Source organism: Stegastes partitus, unplaced genomic scaffold (assembly GCF_000690725.1).
Source record: "Stegastes partitus isolate 25-593 unplaced genomic scaffold, Stegastes_partitus-1.0.2 Scaffold30, whole genome shotgun sequence".
Classification (NCBI taxonomy): Eukaryota; Metazoa; Chordata; class Actinopteri; family Pomacentridae; genus Stegastes; species Stegastes partitus.
In genome coordinates this window covers 1,217,563-1,236,212 of record NW_007577761.1, presented here as the reverse complement: position 1 = coordinate 1,236,212, position 18,650 = coordinate 1,217,563, and the positions used below count along the sequence as shown (strand labels likewise).

Genomic DNA, 18,650 nt, shown 5'->3' with positions numbered 1-18,650 from the left:
CTTTGTCAGTCGATGGTGCAGTTCTCCAGCCAGTTAGAAGCCATGCAGCACCTGAAAGAGCAGCTGGAGCAAAGAACCAGAATGATCGAGGCCAACATTCAGAGGCAGCAAGACGAACTGCGGCAGATCCAGGAGGAGCTGCAGAGGGTGCAGGGACAGAGTCTACAGGTGGGACTGAAGAGCTGCTCAGGATCCAGTGACTACATAGTCTGCTTTGCTTTTCTGGATTGTTTTTGTTTTATTTATGGTTGTAATTACTGTTATAATTGGAGTTAGAGCCTGAATCTGTGATGCGTGTCTCAGATGTTCCTGCAGAAAGGAGCTGGTGGACTAAATCTCAACTCTGTTCAGATGGCCCAGGGGACTGCTGTGCAGCAGGGGGGCACACTCAGCATGCAGGGCCAGGTGGTCTCTGCAGGGCCTCTACAGAACAGCATCCAGCAACAACATGCTGTCCAGCCCCAATCCCAGCAGCAAACAGCACTGTCACAGGTCAGACAACCTAGACGACACCTAACACAGCCTCTCACTGGCACACTTTATTCTTACATTTTTCTGTCCTGTTCTGCTGTAGCTCATGTCTCATGATTCCGGATTTGTGTATTTCAGTCTCAGCGGTCGTCTCTCACGCTGCAGCCTCAACAAAATCAACTGCCTGCATCTCTCTACAACACAATGATGATCCCTCAGCAAAGCCCTGCAAACGTGGTTCAGATTGCCACAAGCCTGGCACAGAATACTGGACCCAACACTCCTGCTGTGGCAACATTTGCACAGGACCGTTCGGCTCAGATTAGGTTTGAATCTTCGTTTAAATCTACGTCCTTTTACACAAATGTGGTATCAAGTAGAGTTCACTGATTGCACCATTCTGCCAACCACTTTAATTTGAGCACAAGTGTTGCTACAATACGGTTTCATATGCAAAAGAAATCATGACCCACATTCTGTCTCCTACAGGTTTCCCGCCGGTCCTCAGCTGCTCACCAAGCTAGTGACAGGACAGATGGCATGTGGGGCCGTCATGGTTCCCACAACCATGTTTATGGGCCAAGTGGTGACGGCCTTCGCTCCTCAGCAGGGCCAGACACAGACTATCAGCATTGCCCAACAGCCACCACCACAGCAGCAGCAGCAGCAACAGCAGCAGCAGGAGCAGCAGGTACAGCAGCAGTCGCAGGTCACAGCCATGCAGCCAGGACAGGCGCCACTGAACCAGCAGCAGACGCAGTTCCTACAGGTAACACTGAAACGGTGACACTTTCTTGACAGTGTTTCTGTACAAAATAAGCTCATGTTTCTGAACTGAAGTAGTGGCAGCTTGCTGTTGAGGTGACAACTTAAAATTTGCTTGTAAACTTCAGTTCAAATACATTTAAGGACGAATGTACTCACAGAATGTCTACGTCAGTTTCCTTCAGTAAAATGGAGATATGCCTGTGATGTCACTGCACATGGAAAACAGCACTTCTGCTCTGCAGTTGAATGACAATTGTACAACTATCTGTGAAAGGGCTACAGAACTACAGACAAAAAGAAGAATAAATTGTGATTTCCTTTGTTACCTTATCAGCTACCTCAGCAGTTGGTGATTGACTTAAAATCTAAATATTTTTGCAGACATGTTCACAGAGGTGGAGAAAGTCATTTGTAAGACCTTGTGGTTTTAATTAGAATACAATGAAGAACATTCAAGCTTTGTTTAGTGGAATGTAAGTGGAACAGAATTTCTGGCTGCAGTTCAACTTCTTCAGACTACTGACTGTCCAGAATGTCATACAGATGCTGCAGCCTGACCATTACTAGGTTTTAGAGAAACTGATATAGACGTTTGTGAGTTTTTAAAAAGCCCACAACAATTTGTCAGCCGATTTATTTATTTATTTTTGGCAATTTTGATACAAAACCTTTATTTATTTTTTTCAAATCAGCTGAAAAATCAACTTGTCTAGTGCTGTCTTGAGGATAAACTAAGTGCTGGTGAGATTGTAAACTTAAACCTGACTTGAATTTTCTTGTTAGTTTGGCCAGTTTGCACGCAAACAGATGTCATTGTGATAAGCTGATTTGCTGTTCTAACTCCAGTCTGACTCATGAAATGTAGACTTTTGGTAGAAGTTTCCCTTTTCCAGCGTACATTTCACATAGATTTCTCCTCCCCTTCAGCTATTTTCCGCTACTACAATTTTCAAATCACTTTAGCTATGACAAACAACAACAACAACAACAGCCTCTAAGCAGCGACTTACATGCTGAAAATGGCAGGCTACACAGCTGATTTGGATCATAAAGGGCAGGCATGCTTGAAATTAGCTACCCTAATGAAATCGTCATCGTTTTTGCAGTGGCACTGTCACTACATCTGGGCTTTGCACCATCCAAAACAACTTCATTGAAAGAAATATAAACAATCCCAAGCTTTTTTCTCTCTATAGCAGAATGGTGATGAGGTGCAGTCAGACCATTCTTGAGCAAGCACTGATACAACACTATAGAGATAAGTTGCACTGTGTAAGACTGGTCTGGCTCTAATGGATGGTTTGCTGTCAAGACATTTGTTTGTCTTTTCTTGTTTTGTATCTGCTCTCAGATGTACGTCGCTGTGGATAAAAGTGTCTGCTAAATGAAATTATAGAATTGTTTGTGTGCTTCGCAATATCAGTGGTTGTGAGAGAGGTGTCCTCTTGCTTTACAGTGAATCCATTCATAGACTGAATGTACATGGTGGATGTAGTCACAGTGATGTCACCCAGTTTGACATTTAATCCTCATCATCTTGCTCTTTTCTGACTGAGAACCCGAGGACAAGACAGCCCCACTTGAAAACAGAACCTCCCTTGGTTGACTTTTTTACTCTAAAAGGAACTGTCATTTACTAAATGAACACCATGCTGCATTGAAGAAGACTTGAAACTAGTGATTGAAACTCATGAGGACAATGTCCACAAGGTAACAGGCCAAGTTAGATGTAAGGTCACTTCTATGTTCAGCTGAACTTCTTTTTGCAACCAGAACAGTTGCCCCCTGCTGGCTGTTAGAAACAATGCAGGTTTAAGGCACTTCTGCATTGGCTTCACTTTTCAGACCCTACAGGGGCTATGTCTATCTTTTACATACAGTCTGTGATCAAATTTCAGCTATTTCTATCCAGCTAATCTATATTTTTTATTTAAGGCTCCTCGGCTCCTTCATGGAAACCAATCCACCCAGTTGATCCTGCAAGCGGCATTCCCTTTGCAGCAGCAGGGTACCTTCACTGCTGCAGCCCAGCAGCAGCAACAACAGCTCCAGCAGCAACAACAGTTACAACAACAGCAGCAGAAGCAGTTACAACAGCAGAAGCAACAGCTTCAGCAGCAGCAGCAGCAGCAACAGCAACAGCTGGCACCTCACAGAGCAGATAGTTTGTCCGACCGCCCTGCTGCGCAGCCACAGTAGCTGGCTGAAGTGGAGTTAGCCACACGGATGTCTTTGTGACAGGAGTCTAAGGAGGAGTTCTGCTGAAAGCGCAGCACTGGGACCGTGCCTCAGAGGCTGAGAGGTGATTGGATGGGCAGGCCGTGCTTCCCTTCCCTCACAAGGATCTTTTGCTGTTTGCACTTAACTCCTGAGCAGCAGAGAACCCAGGACTGGGCTCGCTGTGGCTCTGGCAGCAGGTTTGGCTCAAAGCCTTCCCTCCAAGAAAACAGGGAGCCACAATCCCCATAATGGACTCCCCATCACTCCTCCCCAGCCCTCGAAAAGTGTCTGTATGTGTGTGTGTGTGTACGTATACGTGTACGTGTGTGTGTGTGTGTGCTTGTGTACGTGTGTGTACGCACGCCCACGTGCGTGTGTGCGTGTGTGCGTGTGTGCGCGCTAGTCACCCTCACAGGATTATTTCATGCAGAATTCTCCAGTCAAAGCAGTGAGGATTCTATCTTCACTTCAAGGACGTCCTGCAGAGCAGCCAGAGGATTGTTCGTTTTGGATGTTTTCTCCTATTCTTGTTTTTCATGTAAAAATAATTATGGGTCAGAAAATATTTTTAAGAATGTGGTGTAGATTGAACTTTTACTGTACAGAATATCGTGTAATATATAATGTAAATATATTGAAAAAGAAAGAACTAATATTTTATATGATGCATGAAATGAAATGCATAGTCTGTTATTTGCAGCTTTGAATATGCTTTTTTTCTTGTACTCTAAGAAAAAAAGATCTTAAAATGCTCAGTGGCTGATATTTTCACACACTTCCTTTCTCCCAGGGGATGTGTTTGTTTGTGTGTCTGCATAGCAGACAATGCCGATGCTGTTTGTTGTGTCACAGTTTGTTTAATCCTTGACTCATATTTTCACAGTTTCCTAAAACTGTCAAAATGATAAGCAAATGTTTTAAAGTATTTTTAAGGTTTTTTAGATGTGCTTAAAATGCAAACACTCAAGACTCTAAATTCATAGTGAGTCGGATATTGTGTATGCAATGGAAACTACCAAGGTTAGGAGAAATGTATGCAACAGTACGATTTGCCCGCATAATCCTTCATATCGTTCTTTCTTCTTTTTTTTTTTTATCACTAGATCCCTCCATTTCAGAGCCATCCATAAAGCCTGTATGGCACCTAAAGATGCTTTATTCCACCTACAAACATTTATCCTTTAAATTATGTTGAAATATTAAAATATATAAAATCAGACATGTTGCTAAGGAAGATTCTTTCCTCATTGGCATGCTGATCATCCATCCAGTCTTTAGCCACTTATTTGGGTCAACACAGCACGCAGAACACCAAACGTCTTAACGAGTTCACCAAACTATCTCAACACAGAGATCTCCTCTTCGCCGTTTGTGAGCTTGTGTTAACAGACAGAAAGAAGCCACTCGTTTCCTTACAACTGCAAATTCCATCTTGTAGCTATGAGTCAGTGCTGAGTGATCTGTGAGTTTGTCTTGTGTGAACTTTCCGTCACGTCACTCCTTCATACAAGCAGCTACATTACAGCGATGGTTCACTGCATCTTCACTCACTAAAAGCTGCACTAATGGAATTTTTGGGCCACTTGGTTGCAGTGAGACTGGTATACCATCACGTTTAAAATCCCTGTAACAAACTAATGTGCAAACAGCAACATTAGCATTTGTTAGTAGTCTGTATGTGTGTGTACACCTGAAAATGACTCTTCAGCTGCTCAGTGCTCCACTGTGTTCAGCAGCTGAATGCCAGCTTCGCCTTTCTGCTGATTGATGCTGGGCAGGTAGTGCACAATAGTTTTTTGGGGGGGACTGACTGCATCCAAAAACAGTTTCTGCTGCCAGAAAACCAAATGACTGAGCTAAAAGATGCTAAAAAAAAAAAAAATTTAAAAAGAGAAATGCATAGTCAACAGTCAATGCCATTTCAGATACAAGCAGTTATGTGAACTGTTATTATTATTTTTTAAAGTTGATGATTGGGATAAGATTATTGCAGGACACAAATATAAAATGTTAATATAAAGCCAAATCCACCCCCCCTAAAACCCATAAAGACAGCCTTTAACATTTCCAGGATCCTTTAAAGCTGCAGGAGTCAGAAATCTGGAAAAACAGCTTCATTCATTTCTGCCTTTAAATGGGCATCAAACTTTACTCTTCTGAGTGAAAGTTGTTTCTGTTCCTGTTCCCACCACAGACTTATTTGCTCTTTATACTCTGATGTGGGTAAAAGCTCTGATGTTTGAGAAGATGAGGTGCAGAAATCCAGTTTTCACTCAGACTGCCTGAATTAGAATATACTGAACAGTTATCATAGAACGTGACACCAGATTTATTAATACGGGCTACCCCTGCTTTATCTGCTAGATGGTTAAAATAAAGTTTAGAAATCACTACTGAATCCACCCTGAAGTAGAGCTATGTGGTGGTTTTTCATTATTTAGGACACTCCTGTCACAATTCAAACCGAGGACGACACTGGGGGGATCAGAGTGTCGCTGCAGACCGAGCTCCCCAGTCGACCTACACATTCTGGCTCTGTAGGTTTGCCTGACGTCCTACTCACCATCTGATCGAATTCACAGCCAGATGGTATCGAGCTGACAGCTCAGCCTCTTCTTCATCTGTGTGAAGCGATGGGCTGAGCTCAACACATGGCCACAAAGTCACTCTTTGACTTTTGGTCCAAAATGTCTTAAAGCGTTTTTCTGTTCGTGTCCGTGATTGCAAAGTCCCGTAAAGTCCTTATAACATGAGTATACTTAAGTCTGATTTTTGTGCCATATCGTGTTGAATTTAGTCTCTTTTCTTCCAGTAAAATTGTGACAGACTGAGTTTTACTAAATAAACCAGGTCTGACTTAACACCTTCAATCACTGGAAAATGAAAACATTATTCGTCTTCTGTGCAAAATTTATAGACGTCATGCTTGATTCAGTCCAAGCTTTGAGCAGCAGCAGAGAACCCTCGCTTTCTGTTTAGTGCTTTGGGATGTTGTGTACACAGTTTGGCACCGACAGACAGAAGAAATCACATCCAACAGCTACTGTTTCTACTGCGCTAAAACTAACTTTGCTTGTATGACGCTTCACTTTGGCTCCTGTTTGTTGTTGTTGTTGTTGTTGTTGCCTGTTTCAGATGTTTAGCAGACTTAATTGGGTGACTGCTCCCGATATGTATTACCTGAACATTTCAAATTTTATCCAATGATACAAACCTACCTGGAGTGTTTGGTTCATCCGCCCACAGTATAAGTCACATGCTACCACCAGCATCACTTGAATAATGTATGTTCAGTACTGCTCATTCATTCATTCATTCATTCATTCATTCATTCATTCATTCATTCATGACAATTTAAATAAGGGACCATATGAAAATTATCAGGATGAAGGCGATGTGAACCTTATGTTTGATTATTGACACTTGATTTTATATTGACTGTCCTGTTGACCTCCCCTGTTTCTGTACTTAAACCTGATTTTAAGCTGATAAAAATCACAATGGAGCAATAACTTTTTTTTTCACAGCGCCTATATCAAATGTTTTACATCAGTTAATAGCCTAAATCTGTTATTTGCTTAAAGAGATCTAGTAGTTTTGGGAGATTTTACAGTTTGCCCCCACTTTCCCAGTGTCAGGAACTAATAAATACCTTGGCACAGAAATGCATTTTAAGTCCAAATGTTACGTCAGACGGTAATATTATGCTATCTTGGTTCAAGTGTCGAGTGTCAGTTACATTAAAAAAAACGGAATAATAATCCAGAAATTGAGTAAACTGAAGGTCGGGATGGTTTTGTCAGAACAGACTTAAACCCTGATCCATATGATACATTTAAAGGAAGTGTATTACCAAAAATGGAATGTAGTTTTTAATGTTTTCATTCCTGCATAATCACCTGTAGCTATGAATCAGAACCCTTTATGTCTATGTAGAGAGCAGGTCCTCCACCATTTCTCTACAAGAGGCCGAACAGATATTTAGAACTGATACACATTTGCAGTACTTTTGATGTCAACATTTGGAAACCTACAAAGTCCAATACAGACGTTGCTGAATGCCTTTATCGCTTAATTCAAAGAAAACTTTTTGAACTTTTATCCTTTAGCGTTTATAGGCTGCTACTTGTGGAGATTACAGAGCGACAGTCGCACATCTTAAAACTGATTTATCAGAAATGCATCTTTAAAAAATAATACATATACAAATTATCAGAAAAATACCATTTATGGGATGTAACTGTCGGCCTCTAGTTTCTACAGTGGCCTGGAACAGACGGACCAAATGCTGCTCCAGTAAGGCCCTTTTTCATTTTGATGTGAAAGTTGCAGCCGCTGTAGGTTCTCCTGCAGGCTTGGAAAGGGCGAGATTATGGAGGTGGTTACAGTCTGCAGCCTCGCCACTAAGTTCTACACACTGGTTCTTTTATTGGGCCATAAATCACATTGAACCATTGGGTATGCACCTTTATGAGTGATCCACATTTTAGTAACACAACAAATCATTAATTCTCTCACCTTCCCTTCAGCATAAAGAAAAAAAAGAAGTTACCCCCCTCCTTCCTCTGATGCCATTATTCATTTCCACACAGTCCCTAATCCCCGATCTCGCTTCTGTTTTGTTTCTGTGCTGCAGAGAGTATGGGTAGACCTCAGAGTCTCCTCTCCCGTCCTGTTTTTTTTAAAAAATCAGCAACACATATCAGTATTTAACTAAGACAGCAGTTCTCTCCCATCATTTACAAACCCTGCAGAGTAGACCTGGTCGTGTGCTGCATGCAAGCAGCACTGTGGAGGTGCAATATACCTAGAAGAATGTAGTAAATATCACTAGAACCGGATTATTTTTGCATGAAGAGGTCTGTGGGAGACTTTGCACAATGTATGATAAGAAAAACAGTAAATAAGAGAACTTAAATATTTTTCTATTGCTGGTATAAAACTCATGGAGGTAGAATTCTATAATTAAATATATATATAAATGAAATCAAATACATTAACAGCACTGCTTTGAAATCAATCTAAAAAGCTCCAAATCAATGTTTAATCGACGTATGAAGGATCTAAACTAACTGTGACAAACACACAAAGCCCCTCAGAAAGAGCTGGTTACGAATGAGTCTGTGGTTATGCAAAGACTTGGTATCAATTGTTTTTTTCTTGTTGTTGTTTTTTTTTTTTTTACAAGCTTTGATTCAGTGTCAGTATTGAATCTCTACCTGCCAGTCAAGCTGTTTTCCTTCATGCTGGAAATTGACATTTTAAAAGACAACATGATGTTCAATTTTGTTTTTTTTTAAATATACAATGTTTTCAAGGGCAACTCTGGCTTTTAAAGTTATTAGCTGGCCATTACCAAGTCTCAAAAGAAAAAACAAAAAACAGGAGGGAACATATTTTGTTATCCAAAGAGAGGGAAACTCCAGGAAGTGAGCCCGAAATGAAAAGACACAGTGCATTATGTTAAATGTTGTGTAGTTCTGATGTACACACTAGAAACTCTGAATGTCTATCAGTGTTCTCTCTTCGCTTTCAGTTCATATTTGTGTGGCTTTTTCTTTTCTTTTTTTTTTCTTTTGGTTTGTTTGGCTCATGAAATTTACTGCCGCAGCACCCTCAATGGTGTAAAAAAAAAAAAAAAAAGACACGGTGGTAACAGCCCAGTCAGTGATCGGAGCAGGAGTTTGGCTTTTCAGCACCTGCTATGACAACACTGATTCAGGTTTGGCCACAAGCGTGTGACTCAGCTCAAATAGCACAGTTGGGTTTGGTTCGAAATGTCCATTTTCTAATAAGGCGCCTTTTATACAGGGTTTTAAATGTCTTTGTGAGCGGTTAATAAGTCCATTACTGCGTCATTTCTAGAAAACTTCTACAGATCCGTCGTGCAGCTGCAGCTATGTTGGAATAAAACATTTTATTGTTGACTTTTTAACATTTATAAACTTGATGGAAGCTAAAAAACTAATTCACGGATTGCCAAAATTTATAACTGCAGTATTAAAATCAAAAAACATAGAACATCCCCTTTTCACAGCTTAGCACCTGTGATATATCATATATATTATAGGTGGACTGCAGCTAGCAGCTTTTTTTTCTTTGTGTTTTAATCAGTTGGGCTTTTAAATGTCAAAAAATAGTGAAGAAATGTCCATCGCCATTTGGAGAAGTCTTGTTTTGTTAACCAACAGTACAAAAACCAGTGATATTCAACTTACAGTGAGAGCCTGGAGTAACAAGCTATTTGGCGTTTCCACTTTAGAGTGACTTTTTGATTTGGAATTGATACAATAATCCATGAGTGTAGATTTATTTCTGGAATAGTGAGAGGAACATTGCATTTTGGTAAATCTTTATGCACCACTTAAAGGTGGAAATGATTTTTTGTCTTTAAATGTAAATATAAAATGTGGTTGCCAAGCCACAATTCTAAATGTAATGTAATATATGTGGATCTAATCGCATTTCCACACCAGTCAGTGGTTAAATGAGCTCATAATACGACGTTTTTGGAACAAGATTCCTTTTAAAAAGTCACTCATTACAATTTAACTCCAAATTTGTATTGCCATTTTTTTTTTTTTTTGCAGCATTGTAATGTAAAATTGTAATTTCTGCTCCATAAGCTCGACTACAGATGAACCCCTACAGTATTCAACCCTTCAGTTCATATTTTCCTACTAGAAATACACAGAAACTGGAGATTTGTATCTTTCAGCACCCACTGCTGCCACCTGCTGTTCAGTTTTAGGTCAAACATTAACTTTTTAAAGCAGAAATCAGCTATAAATCATACATCCCAGGACATTTTGTAGGCCCATACGTGTGTTTTTATGTGTTTGCACTTTTTTATTACACTCTATGAATTATGAAAACGCTTAAGGTGCCTGCAAAATCTGTGCTGCCTTGCATTTATTTCTTGAGCCAAAACCACTCATAAATTTAAACACGACATAACCTTTGAAGGCAAACGCATCAATCGTTTGCTCCCCTTAAATTAAAAAAAAGAATAAAACCGTATGAAATGACTCTGGTGTTCTGTTTCCTTTACTTCCCAGGATGCGTCCCGTTCAGCTCAAACACAGCAAACACAACTTTTGGATTTAGAAATCAGACGACACGTGAAACAGTTTTTTTTTTTATTGAGCATTTTAGATTTATAGGCATTTCAACCAATCTGTATGACAAACAGAAATATTTCACAGCCGGGCACAGCCTGTCAAATATTGACAACGCAGCTTTTCGCCTTTTAAAAAAATAGTTCCATTCCTTCTTTACAGTGACATCTCCCACAGTACGTACGCCTAAAAGGAAAGAAAATGAAGCTAAATAAATAGATACCGCTTAAATAAAAGGTGTAATGCAGGTTTCTGAATTACGCCGCTGTGTTGTCTCTGCAGGTGCATCACAGCTTAAAGGAGTGGCTTCTACTGTGTACTTGGAGATTTATTCTGTACCTGTCATGCTTTTAAATTCTGTCAGTATGTGTGATTCGGGGCAGCAACGTGTGAGGCAGTGAGGTTTACGCTGGAAATCACAGAAGAAGAGTCAACCTGCGAAGATGATTACTGGCCTTTCTTCGACCTGATCCGTGCATTTTTTATTTTTTTTTTGCTCTCCCCGCTTTCGGCACCTGAAACCGGCGTGAGGACGTACGACGTCGACGATCAACAAACATTATCACTGGTAGAGGCCCACGTAAGCTATGAGTAAGCTGTAGAGCAGCTCTCCTGATGCAGGGATATCAAGGTATAGTGACACAGAAGTACTCTAGTGGTTCAGGAGCTGGTTTCAGAAAGAAAGTTTCGACTGATGTACATTGTCAGACTAAAATGAGTTTAAAGCCAGGCTCACGCTGCAGGTGTTCTAACATCATTTAACACAGATTTTAAGATTGAGTTGCATCCTGCACATAAAGAAAAACTTCACATTCTTTTCTCTAATTTTTTGCCATGCACACACTAGAAGACTAGAAAATAATGGAGCACCACACAACAGGATATTTTACAAATACTGTGCCACAGGGAGCAGTCAGGGAGCAGCGCACCACCTCATGGGGAAGCAGATGTAAATAAAATGGAGTTTGCATTGCAACAACTTCCTGTAATGCTAATAATACTTTGCAGTGAAAAAAAAAAACACAAGCAGAAGGCTAAACAAGTTTCATGACTCGGGGGGATGCGGTCAACAATTTGTTGATTCTTCATCGAGAACTGGAAGTGAGATTTCAGTGTTATCTGTAGCTAACGTTAGCCTCGAGGGCTAGAACGGTTTGTGTTGTTTGACAACTGCTGCTCCGGGCGCGAGTTAGATAATTCTACCCATTCAGATTTGATGTTATCTCAGCAGGCCCGACGAGTGTGTGGGTAGTTTGAGAAGTTGAGCGATTAAGAACTCCACATAACCAAATAACTTGTGTGTTTCAAACCAAGACCCCAGATTTCTTCTCCTGTTGGGAGAGGGGTGAAACGAGAGTGAATCAATCCAACACTCACGTAGTGTGAGCCCGGCTTAAGGCAAGTTAGATCATTTTACAAAAATAAATACTGATTATTCAGCCTAAAAAATCGTAGCTACCCTACTCCCAGGATTTAAAAAAAAAGGAGGAAAACGTGCATAATATGCAGTTTGCTGATAACATTGCATAGCCAGCAACCAGAAAGAGAAGAGTTGTTTTAAAAAAATCACAATAACCTGCTAAAAGCTGGTTGGAATTTTTCTGCAAATTATTTAATTGAATTTATGTATTTTGTGTGTACTGTTGCATTCTTAGCTGAATTTTCCTTTTTTGTAACTGTTCTTTAAGAAGCGAAAGCTGTCAGAGCAAAGGCGGGTAGGTAGTGTGATGTGGTTGTTCAGTCAGCCATGTTTTGTAGTTTGCAGAAAGCATGTAGCTCTCAAGTGTAACTATTAGTTATTGGTCAGATCTAAACCTCAGTCAAAGTCTTTCTTTGTGAAGCCAGCCCCAGGTCTCTCTGAAAGACTGCTCCCATGTGAAACTAAAGGAAATATTTTCATGCCGTCTTGTGCCTGAAATAAAATCTCAACTTAAAATCAAACAATCACACAAAAAAAAGGTTCTATATTATGTGCTGCTGGTTCTGCTTTCAGTATTTTCCCTCCTAAGTAAAGTCGACCCACTTCTTATGAGGTTTTAACGCACAAACAGCGGCACTCAGAGGAAGGTGGAAACGACACCAGCCTCGACTGCTGGAGGGTTCTGACAGCTCCGTCTATCAACAGCTCCGTGTCAACAGTCACCTGACAGCATCGGGGCTCACGTTAAAGACACAAAAAATTTAAACATTAAACATTTAAAAACAAAACAAAAAAGGCCAAAAAAAAGAGATTTAGAAATGAACTTGGTGCCTAGCTGTAGAGTGAAAGGAAAAGTACTGCATGTCAGGTCCAGTTTCTGAACCATGGAACCTTGTGGAGTGTGAGAGGACTGCAACCAGTAACAATTCAGTCTCGTTTCTCTCACGCTCCTTGTGAAGAGAAAGCAGCTCTGATGGAGAGAGTCCTGCCTCCTCTCCTGGCCGGCACCTGTTCCACAACTCTGTAATGCATTGAGAGGTTTCCTTCAACTTTGGAAGGTTTTCTGTTCTAAGCTAAAGGTCGAACTTCTGCACTTGATAAAGAATGAAACGCTTTTTGTTAACAGTCGACACCTCCCACAAGGCTTTGGTCTGTACTACAAGTTAAGACTCGAGGGAAATGTTATTTAATGTGAACCTGAACCTCTATGAGGAATCCCACTGGTTCACAGACAGTAGTGGAACAGAGGCTTCCTAGGAAAGTCGGGCAGGACTTTGGCTCTCTGTTTAGCCTGACACACTTTTCTGTTGGACACATACTGAGTCAAAACTACAGTCTCTCTACAGTCAGTTTATACACGTATTTACAGAGTGAACCTGAAAGTCTTTCTTCCGATTAAAATCCAGCGTCTGGCTTGATGAACAGGGCAGAGAGGGCAAACGCCAGAAAAACAATCCCTCCAATGATTGTAACTATGGAAAGAAAAGAAGAAAATCAACTCAATTTCAGATCAACAACCACAAGCTTTCTTTTAAAATGTCAACTGAAAACATGTTAGAGGGTTTTCTATGGGGGCATTATTGAAGCAAAACTATTTGTCCATGCGTATGGAGAGTTGTCTGTCTGTATCTCAATCCGTTTGTCCGAAGTGAGATTTGTCAATGTGTAAAAGGAGTTGTCAATGTGAACCGGAATCTACAAAAGTCGTCTCACAATTTGTCTGTAATCAGGTTTTGAAATGTGTCTAAAATCTGCTCATCTGTATTCAAATTCAGACATGTAAAAAGAGTTCTCAATGTGTACAGAGGTATTCGTAGTTAAAAAGTCTACATATTCGAGTCGAGCGGCTTCCCCATTGGCTGTCTTTTTACACATGACTTTTGCTACACTTCTACCATGAGAGAATCTGACACTGAAGAGTATCTAAAAATCAGGGTTTCTGTGTCCTGAGCTCACAGGATCGCTCATCATGGCTGCTGCCGCTCTGCTTCTTCCCCTCGAGAAAGCTGAAGTTCCTAAAGCATCTGAGCCCACCACATTCTAAACAGAGAAAATGAATAATTAACACAATCTCACCTGTTCTGACAGATATTTTCTGGGCGATCATTCTCCCTCCTATAACAGCCAGTCCTGTACACAAACAGTGTCCGATCGTACCACCCACTGCAACTCCAAACGGATCCTGGGGAATAAAAAACAGCCTTTCATAATGATGCTGAATAAAACTGCACTACACTTTCCTAAATCTTAATTTATCAGCGTATTACCACCACTGTGGTCCAGCTCAGAATGACCAACAGTGGATTTTTTTTTTGCCTCTGAAGCCACTCAAAGTAAGAATTCAGATACATTACAAAATACACTAGAAGGCATAAAACAGAAATAAATGCAACAAACCTCCCGGGCAGCGAGAATGATGGTGGTCAGCTGCGAGCGGTCCCCCCACTCTGCGAGGAAGGTGAGGGTGAAAGCCTGGATGAAGATGGGTGAGATGAAGCTGTGCCACTTTCCCTGAGGCAGGGTAGTTCCTGATCCGGCCTCCACGTCTGGCGTCCCATTAGCGAGTTTAGACCGCTGGAGCTGCACAGTTATATCAATTCAGTTACTTTATAGGACACAATTTCAGCTGTGACAAGAGGTGTGATCAGTCATCTGGGATATTTCTGGGGTACATGGGCACTTCCATCAGTGTTTAGAATGGGCCATTACAAAGAAAAGATCCCCCTCAGGCAACTTTACTTTCATTCACAGTAGCTGTGGTTAAAATGCTCTTACTCCAATGCAACCTGGTGATGAAAAATGGCTTCAGCACAATTATAGATTCATGAATGTATTCATTTTGGATGGATTCAATTTCACATTTAAACATTCATGCTGACAGGTGAAATACATCTTTTCAGCTTTTCCTCCTTTCATGTGTAAGTCTCATATGATCTTCTTCTTAGTAGCAGCAGCAGTATGACAGAGCCTTCCCAGTCATACAGTAATGTGAGCCATATGTAAGTCAGTGAGAACTGGAAGACAAATGTAGCTACCAGTGAGAAACAGCACTCACTCTGAAGACTTTCTATGTGGTTGTTTATGTAAAGTATGTATACTTCGTCATACATAATGGCTTGTATTTGCCCCGAAGTTGTTCAACTGGATGTGTCAGAAATAACAACATATTTCTAAGTGCTATAATTAAAAATCGACTCACCTCCTCATCCTTCTTCTTGATCTCTGCCTGCACCTCCTCGAGCTCCTCCTGGCCTTCATCTGGACTCATTCTCAGCCCCTCTCTCAGCATGCGCACACCAAAGATGGCAAACAGTGCAGTGGACACATAGTATGTGTATATTCTCGGGATGATGGTGGTGGCGTAGCCAAACAGCACTAAGGAGGGAGGGGGAAGGCAATAATTACTCATTATTATTCTGCATACAACAGAGGACTTGCTCCAAATAATAATTAAGTGCAAAACCAAAATATCCACTTCTACAAACCAGAAAGGCAAGTCATGACGCCCAAGGCCAGCATAGCCCCTGCGAGCACGGTGAGGCGGTTGTACCGCATGGCCATGATGGCTGCGATGAAAAATGTCTTGTCTCCCAACTCGGAGACGATGATGACAGAGAAAGAGGCCACAAAGGCATGAATGAAACCCAGGTTTCCTTTGCTGCTGCCATCTTCAGAAACTACTGGGCCTATTGGATGGGGACTTGGGGCTTTCTGCAAAGAGAATCAACACAGAAGCACAAAATGTTATTTAGTGAGGTAATGCTGTAAATAATGATTATTTTCACTGTTGGTTAGTCTGATGATTGTTTTCTTGACTAATCAATAAGTTATTTGGCCTATTCGACATCTACAATGTCTTCCTTTAAAGAATGCAGAAAAATATATATTTAGAAACATATCAGAGAATGAAGACTTGATTTTCCTTATAACAATCACTCAAATTATTAAAATAACTGATTATAATTTCGACAGCTGACAATTGATGGATTAATAACTGCAGCTCTGAACATCATGACCCTAATTTAGAGATTAATTTTGTTTCCAAAGTTAAACAGAGGAAACAATAAGGCTGCGGCGAGTAACTGATTTGTCCTCAATCAGTTCGCAGGTAATATAATCATCGATTGAGTGGTTCTTTAAAAGGGAAAAACGCCACAATCCTGTGATTCCAGGTTCTTATTCCCTAGTTTCTTTCCTCTTCTCTGACAATAAAGTCATATATTTGGGTTGTGGACAAAACGAGACATTTGGGAAACACTGATGATTGTTTTTTTTTAGTTAAACAGACTCATTTCTGACAAGAGTCAACAGTGCATGTCGGCTTTAACTAGCTTAACACTGAGGCTAAATGCTTCAACAGCTGTCCTGAAAAGGTAAACAAAACTACATTATGTCAGTGTGACCTCTCTCGCGAACACCCCCGTCACTGTAACTTTACTTAAAATATTGACTTTGTTAACACCGTTAAGATATAAACGAGCAACTTCAGCCACTTCAGCTAACCCGGAACACTGTGAGCTATGCCTCCGTTAGCATGTGCTGCTAGCTCGGTAGTAGCCGGGAAGCGGCGGCAGCTCCGGCGTCAAACACCGTCTCCCACCGACGATAATAAAACATTTAGGTAACGACAACGGAATAAAGGCTTTTACCTCTTGTGGGGGCTGCTCTTGGACAGGTTTCGGCTCCTCTTGGATAGCAGCAACTCCGACCGACAACAACAACACGAGCGGAAACAAGACGCACATCACATTTCTATCGGCCCGTCCGTCTCCTCTGCCGACCAAGAGAGGCATTATTGCTTCCGAGACTCTGATCGAACGCGACTTTGGCGACAAATTCTCACTTCATATCATCGGCAACAAAACTGGCTAACTTCATATTAGCAGCATGAACAATTTGAGGGACTCCTCGGTGATACACGTCACGATCAGACCGACCGGGCCAACTCAGGGGGGAAGTTGCGATCCAACTGCCGCATCGAGGAACGAAGCTGACCGCTGATTGGACCGTAGGACGAGTTACGTATCCGGGTGGGCTGATGTAGGCAGTGTGCAGCTCAGTGATTGGTCAGTCTCAGTGTCGGTAACACTTCCATTCAAATATAGTTTACAATGACTTCAATGCCTGAAGACAGAGAAAAAAATAAAAGCTACCTAGTTATCATGAAACGACGTTTAAAAAGTAAATGTACATACTGCTAGGTTATTAAATAGTAAGTATCATGTTAATCTTAATAGTCTGTCGTGATTGTTTTAGAAAAAATATAAAAATACACGTGTTCTGTACTCTTGAATAGTTCATCCAAATTAGCTTTTTTGCCCAAAGTTTTAAATATAAACATATGCATCTATGTGATTCTAGGCTCTGTGTGTAATATTTAATTACACCAAAACAGATTTAATGTTGTAGTGATTGATCCGATAAGATATGCACATATTGCACATAGGCAATACTGACACTGCACAGGAAAACACTAACACTGCAAAGGAAAGTATTGATCGTACAGAGTTCCTCTATAGTTAGAATCATATTGATTTAGCACCCACTCTTCCATGTGTGCAAAGTATTGATATTGTACAGATTCTTGCAAATGTACAAAAAGGCCCTCCAACATTTAATAAAAACTGCACATAACATCTCTGGAGTGGCCTTCCCATCGCTGCAGGACATCTACACAGGTAGGGTCATCAGGAGAGTCCACAATATCATTAAAGACCACACACACCCACAGCACACACTCTTCATACCGCTGCCGTCAGGGAGGCGGTACAGGAGCGTGAAGTCAAGGACCACAAGACTGTCAAACAGTTTCTTTCCTCAGGTCATCAGACTCCTGAACAACCACAAAGAATGACTGATCACTGCTGTTCAATGTAAACAACATTCCAGTTCACATGTGTCACCAGGCACTGTGCACTTTAAATGTATGTATATCTGCTGCTACATCATCTCACTGACGCTGCTACTTGTAAATAGACAATACGCACCTTAGTTTGTCTCTTTTTATTATTTTGTATCTATTTATATTATTGTGTTTTTGTTTGTTTGTATATATATATATATATATTTATATTCTTTATTATGTATATGGGAGTGTGCAAATGAGACAATTTCATTGCCCATTGTTATCTGCTGTTTTTTATGCTGCACATGACAATAACTGTCTATCTATAACAATATTGCATTGTTCTTCTAAATGTAAACACTGATATTGCACCGATGTTTTCATGTCTATGTTTTATATGTTCACAAAATAATGAAAAAATTATTTGAAGCTTTATAAAATAGGATTTGACTTCCTGTCCTAAAAGTAGGTTGTACTGGTGGTGATTGTGTTTCTCATCAATAAACCTCCTAGTTGTAGATGTCAGAATCATCTTAAAAGTCTATTTCAAAGCTTCCCTTTATTCGAGGAGTTTTTGTAGTTTTATTTCAGCTGTTATTTCTTTTTACCCCTGTTTTTATTGGTATTGTTGATTTTACCTTACTGTACTTGTCCTTTAGCATCTCCTTTAGTATTACAGTTTTTCTTAGTTGCTTTGGTACATTTCTCAGATCAGAACTGAAATTCTCGAAACTACTTGTTCAATATTCACATCATTGTGTCACTTGCACACATCAAAAAAGCAGTTCATCATTTATTTGAACGAATT

General features: G+C 40.5%; 2 protein-coding genes across 3 annotated transcripts in view; one reads left to right on the top strand and one right to left on the bottom strand.

Annotated features, from left to right (window-relative positions):
• The window catches only part of clocka (clock circadian regulator a), a 43,313-nt gene extending 32,826 nt beyond the window's left edge, over window positions 1–10,487 (top strand). Inside the window, exons 19-23 of one of the 2 annotated variants that reach the window (XM_008299384.1) lie at window positions 10–168; window positions 304–492; window positions 610–797; window positions 961–1,240; window positions 3,175–10,487. In XM_008299384.1, the coding sequence (XP_008297606.1) occupies window positions 10–168; window positions 304–492; window positions 610–797; window positions 961–1,240; window positions 3,175–3,438 (1,080 nt within the window). In that variant the 3' untranslated portion in view covers window positions 3,439–10,487. The remainder of the gene's footprint in view (window positions 1–9; window positions 169–303; window positions 493–609; window positions 798–960; window positions 1,241–3,174) is intronic. The other variant, XM_008299392.1, reaches the window with a different exon arrangement.
• A 98-nt stretch (window positions 10,488–10,585) lies between these two features.
• On the bottom strand, window positions 10,586–16,947 carry tmem165 (transmembrane protein 165). Its single transcript, XM_008299404.1, has 6 exons — window positions 16,647–16,947; window positions 15,483–15,708; window positions 15,197–15,372; window positions 14,395–14,577; window positions 14,074–14,179; window positions 10,586–13,469 (listed from the first exon to the last, which is right to left on the bottom strand). The coding sequence occupies exons 1-6, from the start codon at window positions 16,788–16,790 to the stop codon at window positions 13,393–13,395; spliced, it is 912 nt and encodes a 303-aa protein (XP_008297626.1). The 5' UTR covers window positions 16,791–16,947; the 3' UTR covers window positions 10,586–13,392.
• Window positions 16,948–18,650: the final 1,703 nt, after the last annotated feature.

Bases quoted from the DNA above. Each gene is read 5' to 3' on its own strand.
- tmem165 (XM_008299404.1), bottom strand. From the start codon at position 16,790: ATGCCTCTCTTGGTCGGCAGAGGAGACGGACGGGCCGATAGAAATGTG. The intron at 15,709-16,646 runs GTAAAAGCCTTT...TTCTCTTTGCAG, and splicing joins AAGAGCAGCCCCCACAAGAG to AAAGCCCCAAGTCCCCATCC. The intron at 13,470-14,073 runs GTGAGATTGTGT...TTCTTTCCATAG, and splicing joins GAAAATATCTGTCAGAACAG to TTACAATCATTGGAGGGATT.